The sequence below is a fragment of the Sinocyclocheilus anshuiensis genome, unplaced genomic scaffold (genome assembly GCF_001515605.1).
Source record: "Sinocyclocheilus anshuiensis isolate Anshui unplaced genomic scaffold, SAMN03320099.WGS_v1.1 scaffold309, whole genome shotgun sequence".
NCBI classification, from domain to species: Eukaryota; Metazoa; Chordata; class Actinopteri; order Cypriniformes; family Cyprinidae; genus Sinocyclocheilus; species Sinocyclocheilus anshuiensis.
The window spans coordinates 277255-299363 of record NW_015539839.1 but is presented as its reverse complement, the minus strand read 5'-3'; the positions used below and the strand labels follow the sequence as shown (position 1 = coordinate 299363).

The 22109-nt window shown below is 37.3% G+C and overlaps 1 protein-coding gene and 1 long non-coding RNA gene across 2 annotated transcripts in view; both read right to left on the bottom strand.

The window, feature by feature from the left end:
• Positions 1-4372: 4372 nt before the first annotated feature.
• LOC107684444 (uncharacterized) lies at positions 4373-7976 on the bottom strand. Its single transcript, XR_001633852.1, has 3 exons — positions 7951-7976; positions 4517-4522; positions 4373-4430 (listed from the first exon to the last, which is right to left on the bottom strand). It is a non-coding gene; the product is annotated as an uncharacterized LOC107684444 (long non-coding RNA).
• Positions 7977-17865: 9889 nt separating this feature from the next.
• Positions 17866-22109, bottom strand: part of LOC107684442 (hedgehog-interacting protein-like) — a 33645-nt gene continuing 29401 nt past the window's right edge. Inside the window, exons 12-13 of the mRNA XM_016480694.1 lie at positions 19324-19472; positions 17866-19236 (exon numbers count right to left, since the gene is read on the bottom strand). Coding sequence (XP_016336180.1) covers positions 19040-19236; positions 19324-19472 — 346 coding nt within the window. The 3' untranslated portion in view covers positions 17866-19039. The remainder of the gene's footprint in view (positions 19237-19323; positions 19473-22109) is intronic.

Below are 22109 nucleotides of genomic sequence, written 5' to 3'. Positions count from 1 at the left end.
GCCGATGAGCTTTGTAAAAATCGACGCGTTTCAGAAAGGCGGGGCATAGAGGAGAAACAATCATGTACAGTATGTGGAAAATAATGTGTTTTTTGAACCTTAAACCGCATAAACACATTTCATTACACCAAATACACAAAATAATGTTCTTTTTAGCAACATCATATGACCCCTTTAATATATATTATTTTTTTCAAAATCATCCGATTTTTCTAAAATTATGACTTTGAAAATACCAATTTCAAAGTCAGCCCATTTTTTAATAACTTTAATGACTTTAGGCCTTGGTAGATAAGGATACCTCGACATGTGACTGCATCCTGAAGTGTTCCCAAGACATATCTATCCTTACAGACACAAATGAAACTCCCAAAAGTGTTCCTGCAGGACTGGCGCTCTGTGCAGGTGTGGGAGAGACCATCACACTCATTTATGTCTACAAAAGACAAGACTGTTTAGTGGATGCAATAAGAAACTGTCATAAGATAAAATTAGCATTTCAGTTGCATGCCACTGTGGTTCAGTTCAGTAATATGACAACATGAATACAACAATAGATTCTTTTCACAGACTGTGATAATGTATTTTCACAGTTTTTTTTTTTTCTTTTGATGTATGTTTATAACAGTGTACTTTGTGTTTTACAACCATGGTATTAAATTACATAAAACTAGTTAATGTAACTGTGTGAATACAACAGCTGAGAGAGTGACAACAAATTGGAAATCTTTCTCTCTTCTGACCAACATAATCTCGCAATATGTTTTTCCTCTTTTTTTTATAAATGCTATCATGGATTTTTTTCTTTTGCTATTTGAGCAAATGGGAATGCAGAAATTGTATTTAATTTCCATTCACCCAACTTTTACCCAACTATGATGACTTCCACTTCTGAAAAACCTGGAAATGTGAAAAGTGTCTGAATGTTCAAACAACACACAAAATCAAAAACGTTTGCTGAGGAATTCCAACAGACTCGAAACAAATACAACCCCGTTGTAACACTTACACTGGGATAAAAGCCAACAAGTGACTGCTTTAACCACTGAAATGTGCACCTCTGTTAACAACAAGGTAAAAAGCCCAGAAGATATTTATGCTCTTTAAGCAAGTAAATTAAAGGCTCCCTGGAAGTCTGCAGCAACTTTACGTGCATACGCTGTGCTGCTCTTGCTCAATGTTAATTTGTGACCTTTACATTAGACTGTCATCTATAGGGTTGTAAACACAGTGGCTAGTAATTTCTGTAATGAAAAGAACAAAGCAAAATATGCTTTAAAGTGACTCTGCAGTGATAGAAAAGGCTTAAAAATCTTTAACAAATTCAACTTAATTTGACCTGCCTTCTAAATTTCTTTCGGATCAGGTCTTCTTAATATTGTTTCTACAGGGTCACTCTACAACTTTAGAGATCTTCTGACAAACGAACTGATGAATGTCCTGTGCTGGAGGAGAATATCATGAACATTTAGGCTGAGGGTTTGTTAATGACAGACTTTCTGGCTTGTAGGTGGGAGCCATTAGCTTGCTATGTGGGGGTTGCTGAAATGCCCTGTATGCTGCATGGGAAGCTGTCTCCACACCTGTTCTCAGTGGATGCCAAAGTGATATCTTTTGGCATAGGCTGCTTCACCTCACTCCAACAGTTCTGACAGTTCAAAGGAGGCTGATTCCTACACCATCCCTTACCTAGCAACAATGTGCACTTAGAAAATTTTGCCCCAGGTAAAAATGGCACATTTTTGTAACAGTGCCATTTATGCTGTTTACTATATATATCCAATCATTGGCCTAGCAGGACTCACTGACCATAGGTTTAATCATTAAATTTACACAGGTCTAATGCATAATGCAAAGGCTAAACAATTATGTATGTACTGGAGGTTCAAACTAAATTTAACACAAAGGAAGGAGGGATAAGGCAACACTGGGAATACAGGATCACCTTTGCAGGTTCTGTTATCTGGAGCCAAGTAGAGCCCTGGAGGACACAAACAGCCCATTTCACCATCTCTCTCAATCGGGCAACCAAACTGACAGCGAAGGGAGCTGCAGTTCAATTTCTCTGGAGAGAGAGAGAGAAAAAAAGAGAAAAAACATGTGGAAGCTTGGAAAACCATAATGCATATGTTTACACATTCTAATACAGTACCTAAAATGGAAAACAGTTTGGATACATGGGAAATGTATAGAGCCTGAATTAAGGGTATCTTTCCCTCTTATCACAAATTTGGCAACCATTTGGTTCACCTAAGATAATTTGATGCCTTATGCATTGCCTTACTGATGCAGGATTTGCCATCAGTGTCCAGCGTGTATCCATGATTGCAGAAACAACGGTAACTGCCAATATTGTTCATGCAGCTGTGGGAACAAGGCCTTATAGGTAGCCCACACTCGTTGACATCTGTAACAAAAAAACAAAATCTGTGTTTATCTGTAGACCACATCCCAGTTGATCCTGAGCACATTTTGTTATACTTTCAGTACTTCAATCAGGTCATATCATACATGTTGGCACAAAAAACAAAATCCTCTAAAATTAACAGGGAATTTATAAAAAAATGGTAACTTGAGTCAAAGTTGGGATTCTTTAGAATATGAAGCGCTGTAGGTGCTACACACAGCTAATAAAAATGCATGTTTTGGCAGATGTTACCACCTTTTAATGTTATTGATAGTTATTCTGGTATCATTAAATTATCTGGTATCACTAAAATCTGTCCTACTCCTTCTTTATTAATCCCACTGTGACTCCTTAGACCAAGCTTCTGACCGTTACACTCTTATTGTTAAAAAAAAAAACACATTCTCATGATATCATCCTTTTAAAATCAGAGCTATTTTAAACATTATATTATCAATCTTACCTTCGTTGCAGTTTTTGCCCTTGTAACCCTTCATGCATGAGCACCGATCAGGCCCAACGCAGAATCCATTCTCACAGGGCTTTTTACATATTGCTATGAGCCAATAATTACATCATAATTGTAATTAAAGGTATGATTAGGCCTTGTGACTCAAAAATACAGGTAGAATTATTAAATTGCTCACGTTGGCAGACACCATTAACGTTCCTCCATCCATAGCAGCAGGACATAGACGGCTCTAATGCACAGACCCCTGGTTTCCTTTGTTCTGTTAACGGGTCTGTCTTTGTCTTCAGTCTGACAGAAGATTGAGAACATTTTATAAATGAAAATCAACTATCTGCAATGTATTTTTGACTGCTCAAAATTATGAACAGAACACTATATGAGGGTAGAAAAAATAAAAAAATATTTTTTTATTATTATATTGTTGTTGTTGTAGGGTAGAAAAGATAAAAACGTTTATTTTAATATAAATTGTTGTTTGCGCCTGTATCTTCAGAATTAACCACTGAAATAACGATATTGGCAGAGATAGATAAAAAGTTGTCCTCACCTCAAAAGGTTTTTATCTTTTAATGTTTTGAGATCAGTCAGTGTGGATCAAGAGGACAGACATTCAGATATCATCATCAACTATACTTTATATATTGAAAACATATATTGTAAAGTATTAATTGCCACATTTTAACAGGTTTTGAAAATTATATACTTAGCTCTGAAAACAGCTTTTTTTGTGGATGAAGGATTTTTTTTTTTTAAGTCTTAAAATTTCACATCAATATATTGTAGTCATGCATGGATCTTATAGAGCCACAATAGACAGTTTCTTGGTGAAATAAAAAAGAATTTCTACTTACCTGTTGGGAATGGCTATATCAGAAACTACAAAGAGAAGTCCAATAATGAAGAAGTGTTGATAGATACGGCTTTTAAACTGCATCATATCGAGTCAAATTAGACATAGAACTTTTTTTTCAGTAGACATTGAAAAGCACTTCCCTCACAGCTGTTTTTCTGTCTAGCAGAAGATGCATTTGTGCCAGACGTGACAAAGGACAGTCCCTGATAAATCCCTGACAAATAGATGGGAATTGTGTGTGTTTGTGTGCAAGTGTAGACAGGTCATGTCACCTGCGTGCTGATGAAAGGGGACTCTGTCTGGTGGGATGTGACTGTGTGAATACTTAAGGAAATGAAGTCGGGCAGTCTGTTAAGTTCACCATCTGCAATACATATAATGTCTGCACATATGTGGTAAACATGTTCTACATATTATCATATAATATATCACTACAGTGTCACTTTTTTGGCTTTGATTGATTCACACATATTCTTAATCACAAAAATTAGTTTAAGATCAAACAATAATTTGCAGATGCACTGCAGTTCCACAATTAGAAGGTACCCTTAGAAGGTCACAGACCTGAGACACTTACTTTAAATCAGTCTTTTAGAGAAGGTTGTTTTATTCTACATGGAGCAGATCGTCCCCTCATGTGTGCCGACATCTTTACACCACATGATCAGCCATGTCATGCAGTTCACTGGGTTAATTCACTAGTTACAAATAATAATATGTGTACTTTATACAGGGTGTTTTACAATGCATTAACAATATAAACAATATAACAAAAACAATATACCAGAGTCTGCAGCATAGTCCAGAGTGATTTCAGGGATTAGCATGTGTGCAATCCAGTGGTCCAAACAGTAAGAGTGGAAAAAATAAAACAATGATGAATGCAAAACACATGACACACAGCAAATTGGCTCTGTCCATCACATTCGCTGCAGGAAGAGAGTTCACTGCAGGCATTTAGCAGTGCGTTGTAAAAAAAAAAAAAAAAAAAGTTTTTTGGAAAAAGAATCCAAACTGAATGCATTATATTTGTACTGTGATACTGAAAAGAGGAACAAGACAGAGTTGAAAATTGAATTGCTTTAAGTTCATTAACGTAATTTACAAAGGTGTGAATACAAAAGTAAATCTGAAATCAGGAATGACAGATAAAGGTATTTACTGAACTGTAATTCAAAGAAATGTAACAGTTAATGCATTCTAGGAAATGAAGTGAAATATGTAAACCAAATTAAATAAACTAAATACAAATTTTTATAGCTGGCATTTCAAACATACTGTAGCCTATCTTTCAAACATGTTAAGCCAACATCTCAGAACTGTCATTTGATATTATAGTTAAAAAAAAAATAATAATTCTGCATTCTACCCACTGATCTATAATAGAGAACATTATATATAGATCAGCGATTCTACCTCATTTCAAATTCTGGAATTAAATTGGAATTTAAAGATAATTCTCCATTCAATGCTAAATGGTGCACAACCCTGATAAACAAACGGCTTTGTTGTGAAATAGCAGCAGTAAATAGACTTTATACATCCACCTATAGGAGGTGTCAGTACAAAGTTTAAAACCACTGGTACAGCTGGTACAAATAATTAAATGTAAGCAAACATTTTATGAGTACACAATTAAGTTAAGAAGGAAGTCTGTTTAGTTTTAAGGAAAAATAAAGCATTTCATATTTATTTATTTATTCTTTTTAGAACCAAACGAAGAAGCCAGTTAGCCGATGACAGAACAACGTTGTCCAAAACACACAGATTATGCAAAACAGAAGACATTGTTGCTGGCACCTGAACACACGCAAACAAAAAACTTGTTGCACAAATGACTGTTTAGCCCGCAAGGGGTAATATAGCTCCAACAAGTATGAACCTTGAGTGAATTCTACATTTTTTTTTTTTTTTTTTACAAAAAGTGTAGACATGAAAAGCGGCAGAGCACCATGCTAATTATGAGAGTACTGCACGTGATGACTCACCCTTAAGGCAGAACTCAAATCTTTCTCATATGGCACGGTATAAAAGCATATGTGGTATTTCAACCACAGCACCTTTTTTAGTCTTTACAATGACACAGTCGGTGCAGAGGAGCAGCAGTTTTGCGATGCATTTCACTGTGTTAAAGCTTCTTGGATTTGTCAAGTGCACCGCTGCACGCATTATCTGCCTTTGACTCTCCGCCAAACCTCAGAGTCTGTTCATCGTGATAACACAATTAAACATAATCCTGGTACTTGAGCGAGTGTGTTATCATGCAGAGGCGATGCTAAGCTCCTGGGTTGTCACAGTGTGTGGTTCTAAGATTAATGTGATGCCACCCACCCCCTTCACACCACCAGATGATTTAACTATTTGTACATCAAATAACTCCACATCATTTTAAATGGATCTTAGATTTCAGAAGGTCACTTATGGAAGTCATTGTACAAAGTACAACAAAATGTTCTATAGAAATATTCTTCTTGACACCAAGAAGTATTGGGACAGTTAAGACATACTTAAATTAATCTCACTGCATAGATATCAACATATAAAAAATGTCAGAACTAACTACCTTTCTGAGCCGTTTTTGAAAATTACAAGCTGGTTCCAATGATTTAAAGTCTCCCTGTAGTCAAATACTTTATCCCTTAAACTTATCTTTGATCATCAAAATGACATATTTAAATGTTTTTCTTGTGAAAATAAATTTCTCATGCCTTAAAATAGCTTGAATGTAACTTCACATCCTTGCCTCATTTACTATACGCTGAACTATGAATATGCAAATTAGTCCCGCCTCCACTCAGTCGCACCAGCCAGCGCCTCCTGATCCACTGAACTGTAGTAAACGCAAAACAATGGCATACACAGATAATTACTGATAAAACTATGTTTTTACTAGCAGACAACTACAGTGAATACTGTAATATTCGTTCAAGTTACTTACTTGACCATGTTGTGTCCTAAAATGCCTTGAAGACTTGAATGCAGCCGTTTGTGATTGTTAATTCGCGATGCGGGAGAGGTGGGTCTGACTCCGGGCTACTTTTACACTGTTGCCACGGGTTATAATGCAAGTCAGCGGTTCTAAATTCACATTAAACCACGGCTTCATGGGTTTTGTGCTCTAATTTATTTTTGGTTTTGTGCTGGTATTGGTATATTTTGCATGCTAGTGATAGGAATCGATCTCTTGAAGTGATTGGTTATTGGATTGTGACGTAGCAAACCGAGGACTGTTTCAAACCGCATTTCTGGGACTGCCATTGGGAAATTACAGTTTTAAGGAGAAAATACTCAGCAATGGTGTTGATTAATGGATTGGCACATGGGTTGTCTAAAAGCATATTAAAATCACCACATAGACAAATAAACAACATAAAAAACTTGATTTTTACTACAGGGGGATATATCACATAAGCAAGTGTTGTTCCTGTGGCCTCTCACCTTTGGCCGAATCACAACATGCTTGCAAGTGTGACATTGCTTTACAACAGTTCAAACAACAAGAAGTCGATGTTGAGTAACTTACATTTTAGACACAATATTACCAGTTCTTTAAGCTTCACCAATGAAAATAGTTGTGTCATCTGTGAGTGACACATAGTAGTTGGCAATAGACAGGCAGAGTGATACAGAGATATTGGTCAATCGGATTTGAGGACCAAACTGTTGTATAGATTAAAATGAAAATGCTGTCATAATTTACTCACAATGTCGTTCCAAATCTGTATGACATTTTTCTTCATTCATGACCTCTAGACTGGACTATTGTAATACACTGCTAGGTGGTTGTCCTGCATCTTCAATAAACATGCTACAGTCCAAAATGCAGTTCTTAAAAGGGCAAGAAAATATGATCATATCACCCTAATTTTACAATCTTTACATTGGCTACATTGACAATCTCTACATTTGCAAACAAAAGTCTTACTGGATTATTACAATTAATGGCAAAATGAATGTTTGGAAATGCAAACTGATATTTCTGACACACTACAACAAAAGATAGAAATACAGTTGTGCTCATAAATTTACATGCCCCTTGCAGAATATGCAAATTGTGAATAATAATAAAAAAAAAGAGGGATCATGAAAATTGCATGTTATTGTTTATTTAATACTGTCCTGAATAAGCTATTTCACATAACAGATGTTTATATATTCTCCACAAGACAAAATAATATCTGAATTTATAAAAATGACCCCGTTCAAAAGTTTACATACCCTTGAATCTTAAATTTGTGTGTCGTTTCCTGGATGATCCACAAACTGTCTTTCTGTTTTGTGATAGTTGTTCATGAGTCCCTTGTTTGTCCTGAGCAGTTCAACTGCCTGCTGTTCTTCAGAAAAATCCTCCAGCTCCTGCACGTTCTTTGGTTTACCAGCATTTTCTGCATATTTGAAACCTTTCCAACAGTAACTGTATGATTTTGAGATCCATCTTTTCACATGGAGGACAACTGGGGGACTCATACATAACTATTATATAAGGTGAAAACATCTACTGATGCTCAAGAAGGCAACACAATGTATTAAAAGCTGGGGGGTGTAACTGACTTAAAACCATTTTTTTATCTGGTGAAAATCCTAGTGTTCTAATAATTTTGTCCACCACTGTAGTGCTGTATTGATTACAAAATATTGCTAATTATAAGGCACTAAATTGCTCCTGTGTATGTCATGAGTCTACATCACGCTACAACCAGGGTGTGAATAATGGGGGCCCCCTAAAGAAAGGAATGATCCCCCTGAATCACATCAAAACACAAAGGCAATGTTTTACCTGTAAATATGATGATACATTTCTAGGTCTGACATATTTTAAAAAGTAAGTTTGGCCACCCCTGAAATGGATCATACCATTAACATTTCCTGAGCAATTCAATTCAGTTCAATTCAAGTGTATTTGTATAGCGCTTTTCATGATACAAATTGTTGCAAAGCAGCTTTACAGAAAATTTAAGTTTCTATTTTAAAGTTTCTACCTTATATTTGGTAGTAGCTTATCAGTGGCGACTATGTCAAGTTGATGTCCATATGACAGAAATGTACAGTAAAATTCATGCAGTTAGTTAATGACCTGTAATCAAACAGATGGTGAACACTATTAACTGCAATGATTATATGTTGCGATTAAACTTATAGCAAAATGTGGTAGTTTTGTATGTTGTTTGAAGGTTGACATCATCTGAGGTCCTCTGAATTAAATACATTATAAAATACAATATAAAACTGCTCATTTAGGAGCCTGCATTTTTTTTTTTTTTTTTTTTGCATGGACGGAACAAGAACATAATATAAGTGTTTAACATGCATATACACATTTCAGTTGAGTGATAACATTTGCCTTCTTTAATACTGTTAATCTAAATCAGTATCATCACCATAGGTGTGCATTATTTTCTAATAATTAAACAGCCTGTCTTCAATTATTTCTTACATATACTGACCCCACTGAAGGCCATTGTGTAAATTGTATCCTGGCTATAACCCATCATGCTTTTTAAGGCTGCAAAACTTTGGACTTTTGGTAGTACATAGCAAAAGTCCACTAAAGGAGGTAGAGCTTTTTACCTCCAAAAATGTTTGGGGCTCAGACACACTCTCCTGTTTTAAATCTAGATTAAAGACACGTCTCTATAGACAAGCATTCAAATAATGTATCTCATAACCTTGCACTCCAGTTAAATCTGATCAAATGGATGATTATTCTTTGCTTGAAATGTTATGAACAGCAGCTATACGCTAATTATTCACTATTTGCTTTTCATTTCTACCTCGGGATGCACATCCTTTGATAACTAGCACAAGCTCCAGTTTGGATCCAGACTCTTATGAAGACTTTGGATGACCCAATAACCTGAGAGGAGATGATGCCTAAATGCCAACTAAATATACAAAACATTAAAAAAAACAACAACTCTTAATTGTAATATATAGAAACATGCATCTCCTTTAAAGCTGCTTTGAAACAATATGTATCATGAAGCTATGTGGAAGGACTGCCACCTTCTGTCTGCCTTGAAAAGAAAAGAAAAGGATTTGTTCTGTGTAATGATTTATCTGTTCGCAGATGAAGCTTTGATCTATAGCAGTTTATTCTGGAATGTCATTACACTGCATATTAGACTTGATATATTTCATTTGGATATACTGAATATGACATATCACTTGAATTTAAGTTGTGACATTTGAGAAGTGAACCAAAGATTCTTTCTCTCACAACCTGTTGACCTCATGTTGAAAGTCTCTATGTGACTAGCAGAGCTCTCTGATGTGTTCAACAGGTGCCAGGCAGTGATGAACACAGCAGGGTCAAAGGTCGTTAGGAACTGGGCTTCTTCCAGGTGTTGGAGGTCCCAGGTCAAGCCACGGGGTTCAGAAGGTGTGACAAGACACCTGCAGAGGGGCTGACGGGGCATCAGTGATGCATAACTTTGTGACACGTTTAACACAACAGGGGTGGGGGACCAAAATGATGAGCTCTTGGGTGGGTCATAGATATAACAACTCAAAGTCAGGAAGGCCCTTTGTTGTCCTCCGATTCTTTGAATGAGACATTCTATATACATGACACCTGTGGCAGTGGTGATTTATTACGTTCATACATGTCTTAGATTTATCTTTAGTGTTATTGGCATTTCAGCACACTGGTTATATCTGCCAGCTACTCGCCATTCAGCTTATTCAGATGTGTTCATAAAAAAACAATAAATGGTAATAATTTTATGCTCTTCACATTGTGATAATGAGAAGTCCTTCACCAGAGGAAGCCTCTATCTCACTCCTTGCAGCACTTATTCAACACACTCAAATATGTGTCTCAATGCAAAGAGATCTTTTGAATTAGCCAGGTCTAAATAGGAATTATTCTAGAGGTTAAATGTATATTTTGGCACTGGTGATCACTCTTTCACTCCCAGTTATTTGTTAAAATCGTATGGCTGGATTCTTAAAAAATAAATAGCAATAATGAGTTTGAAGTGAGGCAAAAGGCAATGCCTCCTATGAAATTCAGACAAGAAATAAGCTGTAAATACAGAATTAAAGTAAAATAAATAATACTAAATATCTCATTAAAGGTGCATTCAGTAGTTTAGTGCTATGCTGCATTCATGCCATATCGTCATATTGAGATGTCAAATCGACTTGGAGCTGTTCACACCCTTGGATCGCACTATCAAGGCCTAAACATAGCGCCTAATGAATGAGGTGGTCAGCTGGTACAAGAGAAAACTCCCAGTTCACAAGTTGTTATTACGAGTTCTACGAGGATGTGAACGCTTTTTACAAAATGATTTTTATGATATGGCGTGAACGCACCTCTAATTTAAAAAGGTTTTACACATTAATAAATAAATTGTATTTTTGTGAAGAGTGTACTCTCACTGAGATGAATTCTGTACTTACATTAGTTTTCTATAAAAAGTTGAATTCACCTCCCCCTCAGTATTTCGCCATATTGAAATGATGTTAGGCGTGGAGTTTTACTAAACTTAGGAGAGAATCCCTTCATTCACTGGCTGCCACAACTTATTATTGTGCTTTACCAGGAGAGACAACTGGAGAATCACATGTACGAGTGAAGAAGCAGAAATGGTCTGAAGCCAGAAGACATAAGGACCAACAAAGATAAATAATGTGCAAAAACATCGGTGCGGCATACACAAATTACTTTGTGGACATAAGATATCGAGTTGTTTTGTATGTGATCGTGATGAATCATGCAGCAGTGCAGCATCTAAAGCTGGGCATAGACTATGTGATTTCAGCAACGTTTTTGTTAAATACCAACTCTCACTGTATGAGTAAATCCAAAGCTCAGGATTTATGTGCTCACACTATACGGTTCAATCGTTGAGCTGCGACTTGACTGCTCACACTATATGTACGTGGGAAATAAACACGTGGGACCCGGAACTGTGTAGCCTTTATCGCTCCCGGTTGTTTTTCCCAAACCAGTTCAGCGAAAACTCCACCCACGCAGCTGATGCTAAACATTTCATTGGTCACGTCAATCACGGTGATGAATGCCTACACCAAACACAACCCCTAACCCTACCCCAATGTCAATATACAAGAAACACTGGATTCTTATGATATTAAATGATGCAGGTTACGTTAGGATGATTAATTTATTTTCGGCATGCACATCTGGTTCAGGGTGGACAAGACCACGGTCAGATCAGAATGTTTCCCATTAAGGATGTGTGTGTTTGTGTATTTCTCTGCATGCACAAGTACATGTTTATCAGGAGCGTGTGTGGGCTGTCAGTTTTGACTGTTATCCCTTCAGATTCACGATGCAGCTTGTAAACTCCAGATTCTCAGGGAGTTGACAGACAGTAAGGCAACTTACACAGACAACAGCAACACAAGAGATCATCACGCACATCATGGTCCAGCTATGCCTGGCCTCATTAACCAACCGATACACAAAAGAGCCATTGTTAACACAGAGAGCTTGAGTCATAAGCACATACTGTGCTGATTAAGTTCTATTGCGAGGAATATAACACAGAAACAGTTATATGACTACCACGTCTATGTCTAAATTTACCAGTCCGAGGATTTAAAGTGGATTTTCTTTTTTGGGTTGTTAGTTCTGTACAATCTTGATTGTGTTGGTTTAGATCCAATGAATCCTTTATATACACTATATCATTCAAAGTTTGTGTTAATATTTATTGTTTGAAAGCAATTATTACTGTTATTAACATATAGTTTATAATTCTCAAATAAATGCTGTTCTTTAGAATTTTCAATTCAGCCGCATCACAGTTTTCACAGAAATATGAAGCAGCACACTTTTCAACATTGCTAATAAAAATAAATGTTTCTTCAGTGAACTAGCATATTAAAATGATTTCTGAAGGATCATGCAACACTGAGGACTGGAGTAATGGCTGCTGAAAATTCAGCTTTGACATCACAGGAATAAATTATATTATAAAATATAATAAAATGCATGATAAGAATGCACTTAGGGATAGTTAACCCAAACATGTATGCATTTCTTTCTTCTGCAGAACACATATGGTGAAAGTCAGTGGGGTAGAGTGTTGTTTTGGACCCCATTGACTTCCATTGTATGGGCAGTTAAAACATTCTTCAAATAATTATCTTTTGTTTTCCACAGACGAAAAAAGTGGGTGAGTAAATTATGGTAGAATCGTCAGTTTTGGGTGAATTATGCCTTTAAGTTAAAGTACACTTGATAGAAGTATTGGAAATGTACAGTATTCGAAATACGGTCACTGAGTTTATGTACAATATGTTCAGTGCCATTTTTACTGGTCTTACATGAACGTTTTATCACTTCACTGGTGGCAGAATATGTAAACGTGAGGAGCATTTCCTTTATCCACTTTTACAGATGACCTTGCAAGCTCTTTAGTGCATATCTTTAAGCCAAAGCCCACTCATCTCCTTTGATCATACTGCAGAAAGCTGGACTGTGGCTTTTGATGTAGTCTGTTGACTTTTTAGTTAGGTAAGCTCAAGGGGCCTCACAGATCTGAAGCGCAGAAACACAGCGAGTTTGCCAAGATGAATGACCGTTTGCTCAGGTTAATATAACAATACACTACGCAAGTACCATCATAAAACATTTGCATAGCTTGTTTTAATGTGTTTGGGAAAATTTGCGGCCACAGTTTGAAAAAATGCCTCAACATGGAAACTTTTACCTAGGTGGTCCCATTCTGTTGATACCAATTGTTTACTAAGCCCCGCTAAGGATCGCGGTACAGGAAGATGGACAAAAAAGACAAAGTGTCTCATTGCACAACCACATGAGTGCAGTGCCACACACATTCGCCCATGTTTGCATTCACTTCCTGCATCTAAAATACCACACGTAAACACCAAATTGGCATGCGAACCGAAGTCCTCCACACCCATCCCCCTTCTATCATTCTCTCATCCTGACATCTACCTGTCTCCTCCTGCCAATCTCCAGTCCTTGCCCTTGGATGGGGCTGGGTGTGTGTTTACATGACAGATTGGGCCCCAGTAGGAACCATAATTGCATCATTTCATGGATGCGAGTCAGGACTGAAGATCCAAGGCCTTGGAGAGAGTTTCTCTTTTAAGATAATCTGCCATATGCAATATGCTAGAGTGCTTGACAAAGATAGATTAGTTATACTAGAGGTAAAGCCTGGACGATAGCATGGACCTGTTGACTTTTAGGGTATAATAACTACCGTGGGCCCTATCATACACCCGGCGCAATGCGGCGCAAGTGTTTTTGTTAGTTTCAGCAGTTCTTATTTTCCCATCCTGTGCTGCATTGTTTAAATAGCAAATGCATTTGCGCCCATTTGTGCGCCCATGGGCGTGCTGGTCTAAAAAAGAGGTGTGTTCAGGCACATTGCTGGCGCGTTGTTATTTTGAACTGAAAATAGACTGCGCCATAGACCAACTCAAACCTGGTCTGGCACAATATTTTTTATTTGTTATTTAAAGAGCGCATTAGTAATATGCGCCTATAGGCGGGTGCACAACGCGCGTACACTTTGCTTTTTACACACAAAAATGAAATGAAAAATTACATTCCGCCATGTAAATAGCGAACCCGCCATGGCGCGAGCGCAACTGGCTTTTAAAGGGGATGAGAGATGAGACTCTGATTGGTTTATTGCACATTACGCCCAAAAAACACCCATTACTCATTAAGAGAGTAGGGACAACCTGTTTAGACCATGCGCCCGGGCGCGCCGACCGTTTTCCCGTCGTTAAACTAGCAACAGTGGCTTCGGACACGCCCTGAGTGCACCTGCGCCGTGCGCTTCAGACCATGCGCTTAGATCGTTAAAATAGGGCCCATAGTGTGCTGGTTTCATTTTTGTTTTCTGCAGTTTAAAGGGATAGTTCACCAAAATCTGTTAATTTCTAATTTACTCACCCTCATGTCATTCCAAACTCTTTTTTTTCTGTGGAACACGAAAGAAGATATTTGTAGAATCATTCAGCTGTTTTTTTTCCATATAATGAAAGTCAATGGGGTCCAAAAGCTTTAAGATTCAAAAAGGACACAAGGATTGCCTAAAAGTAATCAAGACATCTCCAGTGGTTTAAATTCAAAGTTTTCTGAATCGATACCCTAACTTGGTCACCTGATGTAACGTCATGCTCACTCAAGAACCAATGAGGTTTGATTTTTATCAACATTTCACCATAGAGACCTTAGTCAGGTTAGACACCATATTAAACGAGGATGTGAGTGATAGACTTACAGTCTTTACAATAGCACACACTGTATAAAAGTATAAAAGATGATGGCAATTTCAACCATTTCTATCCCTCACAGCCTCATTTTCATTCCTGTCAAATTAAATGACACTACCCTGACTAAGGTCTCTTATTGCCATATTGTTCATCATAAGTGATCATACTACTTTAATTACACTACTAATGTTTTATAAATTACTTCATGTGCTCTTTGGTGGTGGACCCCATTGTACTCAGTGCACTAACAAATACAGCAGAAACATTCATTTAATACCTACTTTTGTATTCCACAAAAGAAAGCAAATCATATAAATTTGGAATGACATGACTAATTGATAACAGAATTTTCATTTTGGTTGAACTTTAAGGAGGTGATTTAAAGAAGACTACCGATGCATGTTTGCTCTAATTTTGAGGGTGCGTTATGATGCATAGCTTCATCAGTGAGGCTCTGAGGGACTCAGACTTCCTCAGTCATGACCACACACACTTCAGCAGTAGTCCTCACTGACTCAGTCACATAAATGAGGTAATAGAATAGTCTACTAAAGTGTGGGTGTGATAAAAGTAGATGTGTGTGTTCTGTTTAATAGATTAAGTACGGTGTTCGTGGAAGTTCACTGATATACATATATCCAGTATAGATAAAGTACGTCCCCATCTCTTATCATTCTCATATCTAAACCCATTATCTGCCCGATAAGTCTTTATTCTGTGTATATGATATTATAAGCAGGTTTTCCAACCATCAGAGTTTTGCAAATATTTAGTATACTGACTCGTCGTGTTTATGCTGAGTGCCGGGTTACACTGTTTATGAAATATAGCCAGGCAAAGGCCCTTTGGGGAAGAGAAAGAAAACCATTCCAAATGAAAAGTAATGATTCATGCCACAGATAGTATATAAACTCAAATACACCGCTATCGGCCCTGTTCCCCCAACACAATTTTGATTGGCTACGAACAACGCACAGACAACTTAGTATTGCGTTACTCTAAATACATTGGGGTGACTATGGTGATGTGGGTGGTCCTCATTCATTATTATAACGCCCACTCAACCTGATTGGTGTTTGGAGATGGAATTTAATAACGCTATCAACCTACACCGCTCTGTTTGTCAAGTTTCCAGTAAAGATTTGCAGAGGACGGCACCAAACGGCCATTTTCAGAGTAAACGTTTTTTTGCTGTTGCTGCCGGCATTCCATATAACAAACACCCTTATTTAAATACATTACTTTCATAAGTGCGACTTATAGTGTGACAGAAGTGACTTATAAGTGATTGACATTCCACACTGGATGAACACTGGAAAATTATGAACTTAAGGTCATTGCACACTGAGTACGACATTTTCACATGTTAAAAAATAAATACGACCTTACGTTGTGTCTCAAAATTTGAGACAAATTTCAAAATTTCGGACTCAGTGTGCAAGGACCTTAAGGGTCATATTGACCTCTTTGGCAACCTCTCAATGCACCTTTCTGTCCACTGTACCATAATGGAAGAAGAAAATGGAAATGGAAATAAATCCTAGCTCTAAACAAATTTTATGTAAAATCTAATACCTTGTTTTTACTGCAAAATATTCTCCTTTTTCCTTAGTTTAACCAGAAAAACAAAACATATGCATGTTTGTGAAACTATATAGACACTATAAGCTGGTATAATATAGATTCATGTAGTAAAACATTTATGAAAAACACCCATGGTGAGTTACATCACACATCAGATCAAATTTTTGAGAAAAATAATGTAAAGGAGTCATTCATTAAGTTCTCAAACATGCTATACACTTTAATAAACATATTGATAGTTCTGAGAAGAACCCAAGATAAACCTAGTTATTTACAATAAATGATCATATTTCTTCACATACAACAGTAAAAACATTGTAGACAACTTAAATAACTTTAAGGCGTAACTACTTAAATAATAAAAGAATCAGGGTTACTCTATTCACATGACACCTTCCCAGCAGCTCCAATGCAGGTTTCACATTAAGTGCTAAAATTATAGAGTAGATTTACAGCATGGATTCCTTACATGTAACAAAGAATGTTAAAATGCACTGAATAGAAAGTCATAAACGTGGGGGTTGTTGTTGTTGATGCACTTGTCTTTGGAAGGAATAAGTGATTATATATAATACACCTGTCAATCTCGGAGGGGACTGTAACCTTTCAATGACATCAAAAACAGGCTCAATGCCTCATAGCTCAAAGCTGGGTAGTGTTTATGACCTCACCGATTACAAATTTCTAAATTCTAAAGTTGAACAGAATGTGGTTCCATTTTATTCAGAGAAAAAAAATGATGAATTATGGGAACATTTCTATTTGAGTTAGAGTGCATTTTGCTAATTCGTCTACTGGATAGCGCACAACCAACAACAATTCGCTCTATAAAGCATCAGTTTTTGAAAGGATACTATGGGGTCTTGATGACATTATAGACTATATTTAACATCCTCTTCTAGTCATTCACGAGCAGAGCAGGTCGGGGGAAAATAAAACTGGCTCTAAAATTATAGCTTGAGCCTTGTTTTACAGAAACATCAAATATTCAGAAGGAAAGATCTATGTTTCATTTTTTTTCTCTGTCAAAGCACTCTTAAAGTAAGAGAACAACGTCGTAGCTTTAAATTAGACTGTTATAGATGTTTTATCGTCAACAGAACTGTGTAAGTATCTAGTAAAATACATAAAATGAATTTACAGGCTTAATGCAAAACTGCTCCTCTCCCATATATTATTCCTTAAAAAAATAAACCCTCCTCTATTAAAACAATGGCAAATCTAAGTAGTACGTATCTGTACTATATGAAATGTACACCAGTCACCAGTCTTGTTCCCTTTTGTATATGACAAGACTGAATATGGTTTGGTGTTTATAAAAAAATAAAATATGGAGAACATTAAAAATGAAGCGTCCCATTGTGAGTCAAAGAATCTGTGAAAAGATTGTAATATTTGCTAAAATCACCTTACGAGGGTTTTCCATATGAAGAAAAAACAAGCTTCTATGCTCGATATAACACAGAAAGAAGATAAATGAACATTTTAAAATATGATAAGATATACAATTTGCAATGAAAGCAGCTTGCATGGTCATGAACAACTATTGGAAAATAATATAGCTGATACTGCAACTTTAACCAGAGCAGTTACCTCTTAACCAGTCATCTCCAACTACTGTATTAAATTAACGTAATCAAAGTGACTCTCCAAACATTCTTACAGATTTACATTTCACTTGACGTTTTCATCTAAATGAAACGTCAATGGGATACAACCAATATTCAGTTTTGACTCTTTGCTGGATCCTCATTGAGCGTTTTAGCAATTATATGGATGACATTTGAGCAGATCCGTTTCTAAACTGCATGTAAACTGGCATCTAGTCCCATCACAATGATTCTCCAGTTATACACAGACCCGCTGGATAAGACTAAGTCTGTTGTATGGTTTTGCGGCTGTATTGGCAGCTAATTCCCCTCTGTTCTTCAAACAACTTGTGAATCCACGGCAGTGATTTTCTTAATGGTGCAGTTCAGTTTGGTAGACTGTCCATCTGACTTTCCTAAATGAGTGTTGCTATTTTTGACTCCCTAAAATCCCAATTAGTCCTGTAGTACAAACTGGTGCCCATGTTTGGATTGGACCGAACATCCGAGTTGGTCTCATGTGGGGCTTCCAGTGCTTTGCGAGTCCACCTGCAGGGACACTTGACTTTAAAACAGACCAGACTTTACACACCATACCAGCAGTAAAAACCGGGGAGCCCTGCGTGGGACCTCCAACATGCGACCCCTTCAGCTATGCGCCTTGAGGTTCCATTGGCCACCCTGTTATTGTTTTCCGTGTGTATTTGTGCATAGGGGTGGGAGTGCAGATGGTGTAGGGGAGCATGGAGATCGAAGCCTGTGGCTCATGAAACAGTGGTGGGAGAGGAGGATCAGGTGAGGGGCAGTTGGAGATTAGGGATGGTGTCCTGAAGGCAAACTCTTGAAAGACCTCCTTAACGTTTAGTCTGCCAACCAGTGAAGAGCGCGTTATCATCCTGCCCTGCTTTTTATACAATATAACTGGTGAGGTCCAGCAGGTAAGACGTCATGTCAATGATGCGCTCCAGGATGCTGTCTTTCTCGCCGTCCCCTCGTGTCCCTCGCTCTCCTTTCTCGCACTGGCTACCAGAGAAACCTTCCTTGCAGAGACACTTGCTGGGCTCCACGCAGACCCCGCCATTGCGACATGCTGGTTCACATTTGGCTGCGAATGACAAACATAGAAGCCGTTAAAAAGGTTGGAAGTTTGACCAACTTTGACACAGATAAAGTGCTCTGATTAGCTCTGTACCTCGTAAGCAGAAGGGGCCATCCCAGCCAGAACTGCAGCAGCACTTGCCGGTTGGTGTACAGTGGCCATTCTTGCATTCACGTGAGCAAGCGGTGCTTAGCATCTCTGGATCCTCTACTGGCCGTCCGCACTCCTTAGGGACCTGTGGCCTGCATGAGTCACAGAGCATTGATGGTCAACTAAAGGTCTGCTTTTCTCACCCTACAATCGGACATATTTTCCCTTGCAGATCACAAACTAAACACTTTCCAAGCATGCAAACGTGCGTTAATCAGGGAAGAGTTTCATAAACAAGCTTACATTTGGAAAACTTGTTTAGAGACAAAGAGTCGTTTTATCATGGGATGGTCACGCTAACTTTTGAAATATGAGCTGCGTCTCATTTTAGAGGTTGTGTCCTCCGGAGGTCACATTTGTAGGCTGCATGCATCATCAAGGATGTCTTATTTAAGAAAACTAACCGTAATAAAACTGACTGTTGCTCCTTGTGAGGTGTAAAATATTGTCATTTCTTTCTTTGCAATCTATCGGTTACTTTTCTTAAATGAGATTATCTCAATTACATATGTGATCGACAAATACAATGCAGCCTTTGAAATGAGATGCAGCAATGGAGTGGAGACTTTATTCGCAAAGATAAAGATGCACAATACATATTAGTAACATACCGATATTAAAGACCTTTTACATGTTTCTTTAATATTAAAACTATTAAACAAAGCAATTTTAATTTTAATACTGTAAGTGCATTAAGTACATTATATGTGAAGCCCAAATTGAGCAGAATTTTAATATTTGTGAATACCTACACAAAGACTAACAAATGTTTGTCTGTCTCAAACAGAGACTTTCTCAACTGTCACCTCTAATTTTATTACTGTAAAAAAAACTATTTTATTTACTTACAGTCTTTACTTACAACACATTTATTTAGGTTTCAATTGGCAGTCCATCTATTGCAAAAGTTCTGTAAATGTGAAAAAGATGATACTTTTTATATGAATATAGACAGAAAGACAGAATTACTGATTTCATTAGTTCATGTTTGGGAATTACTTAATTCTCACCTACACCCTTACATTACACCACACCTACATTCAAGTGTGTGGGAATTTCCTGCACTATGAACAGTTTGTGTGTAATACCTACAATAACACATTAAAATTCGGGCTCTGTGTGGCAAAATCTGGAAACAATACTGCTTTTGTGAGTAATGGATTTCAAATGCAAAACCTCAGTGTCAAACTAAGTGGTTTCTGATGAACCTGTCCTGAAGTTCAGCTCTCCAAACATTCTTATGCCTCACTCAGCTAAACACACTGCTTAATGAGCCAGGCAAATCTCTTCAAGGCTGTCTATTAGTGAGCAGCAGGGCTGTTGACATACCCAACAGGCCAGCACACACACAAACACACTGTAATTGGACTCCAGTGAAGCAGTAACTGTATGGGAAACAGGCTGGAGAGCTCTTGGTGAGTTCACATCCTGTGTATCTCACTAGAGGTGGCGTATGGGAAAGTTAGGTGGCCAGTGATTCTGTGCTTAACGATGAGGGTTGTGGAAAGAATGGAGGTGGAATCTGAGTGTTTAAAGCTGAAGCGTGTCATTTTTCCTATGTTAAAATACTTACGTTTAATGTGCAGAGACTAGTAAGTAGGCAAGTAAGCCATTTTAAGCTCGACTTCTATGAAGCATGAACATAGTGTGGGCTTAGGCAACATTGGGCACAAGCAATAGCGTGAAATAATGATTATTTTTTTGCTAACAGCTAACGTATTACTGTCAAATATCAACACTTCAGTTGTCATCTCATTACCAATCTACTGGTCTACAGGCAAAATTAACTGCATCCAGTTAGCTTCTAATTTCCTAAATACATATCATTGCTCTTATAGTGATCAATTAGGCTAGTATTTGCATGTAAATCATAATTTCTTGTAATTAGTTGTATGTTAGTTAGATTATCCAATCACTTAGTCTGCATCCAATCAACATCTGATGGACAAAACCAAGTCTCCGCCCTGCTTTTTAATTGTTTCACTCTGATGCATGTCATAATGCAGAAGAAACAATCTATCACTACTTGCGTTTAATTGTGACTATCATGATATATAAAATATGGAATAAATAAATAGTACATATCTGTAGTATGAAATGAGGAGGCAAAGTCCTTACATTTAAATTTTTTTTTTAATTAAATGTAAATTCATGTCCCAGTCACATTTTCTTGGTCAAATAAACATTACTTACCCTACCAGAATACTAATCTATTTTGTATTTTTTACATTAACAATGTAATTAATAAGATATTCTATTTATTAAAACCAATTATAAATCTCATCAGTTTAGTGTTTTTAAGCAGTTTACATGGTTTCACTTTATTTTATTTTCACTTTATATTTTAGGGGAAGTCGTGGCCTAATGGTTAGAGAGTCGGACTCGTTTAATGTTAATTTACAGTTTATTCAATTTCTGTAGCCTATTTAAAACACGTTCATAATTTAGAAAATGTAGTTAATACTTGCATCATTAATGATTTATTTTATCCACCCGCGACCCACCCGCAAATAATCAGAATGCATTTTTTTATTACCCGACCCACCCGATCCGCGGATTATCCGCAGCGCCCGCTGATATAACCGCCATCCGCGCATCACTACTGCCCACTGCTCCGGGTGTGTGTTCACTGCTGTGTGTATGGCATTTAACCCATCCAAAGTGTGTGCACTTTGGATGGGTTAAATGCAGAGCACTAATTCCAAGTATGGGTCACCATACTTGGCCAC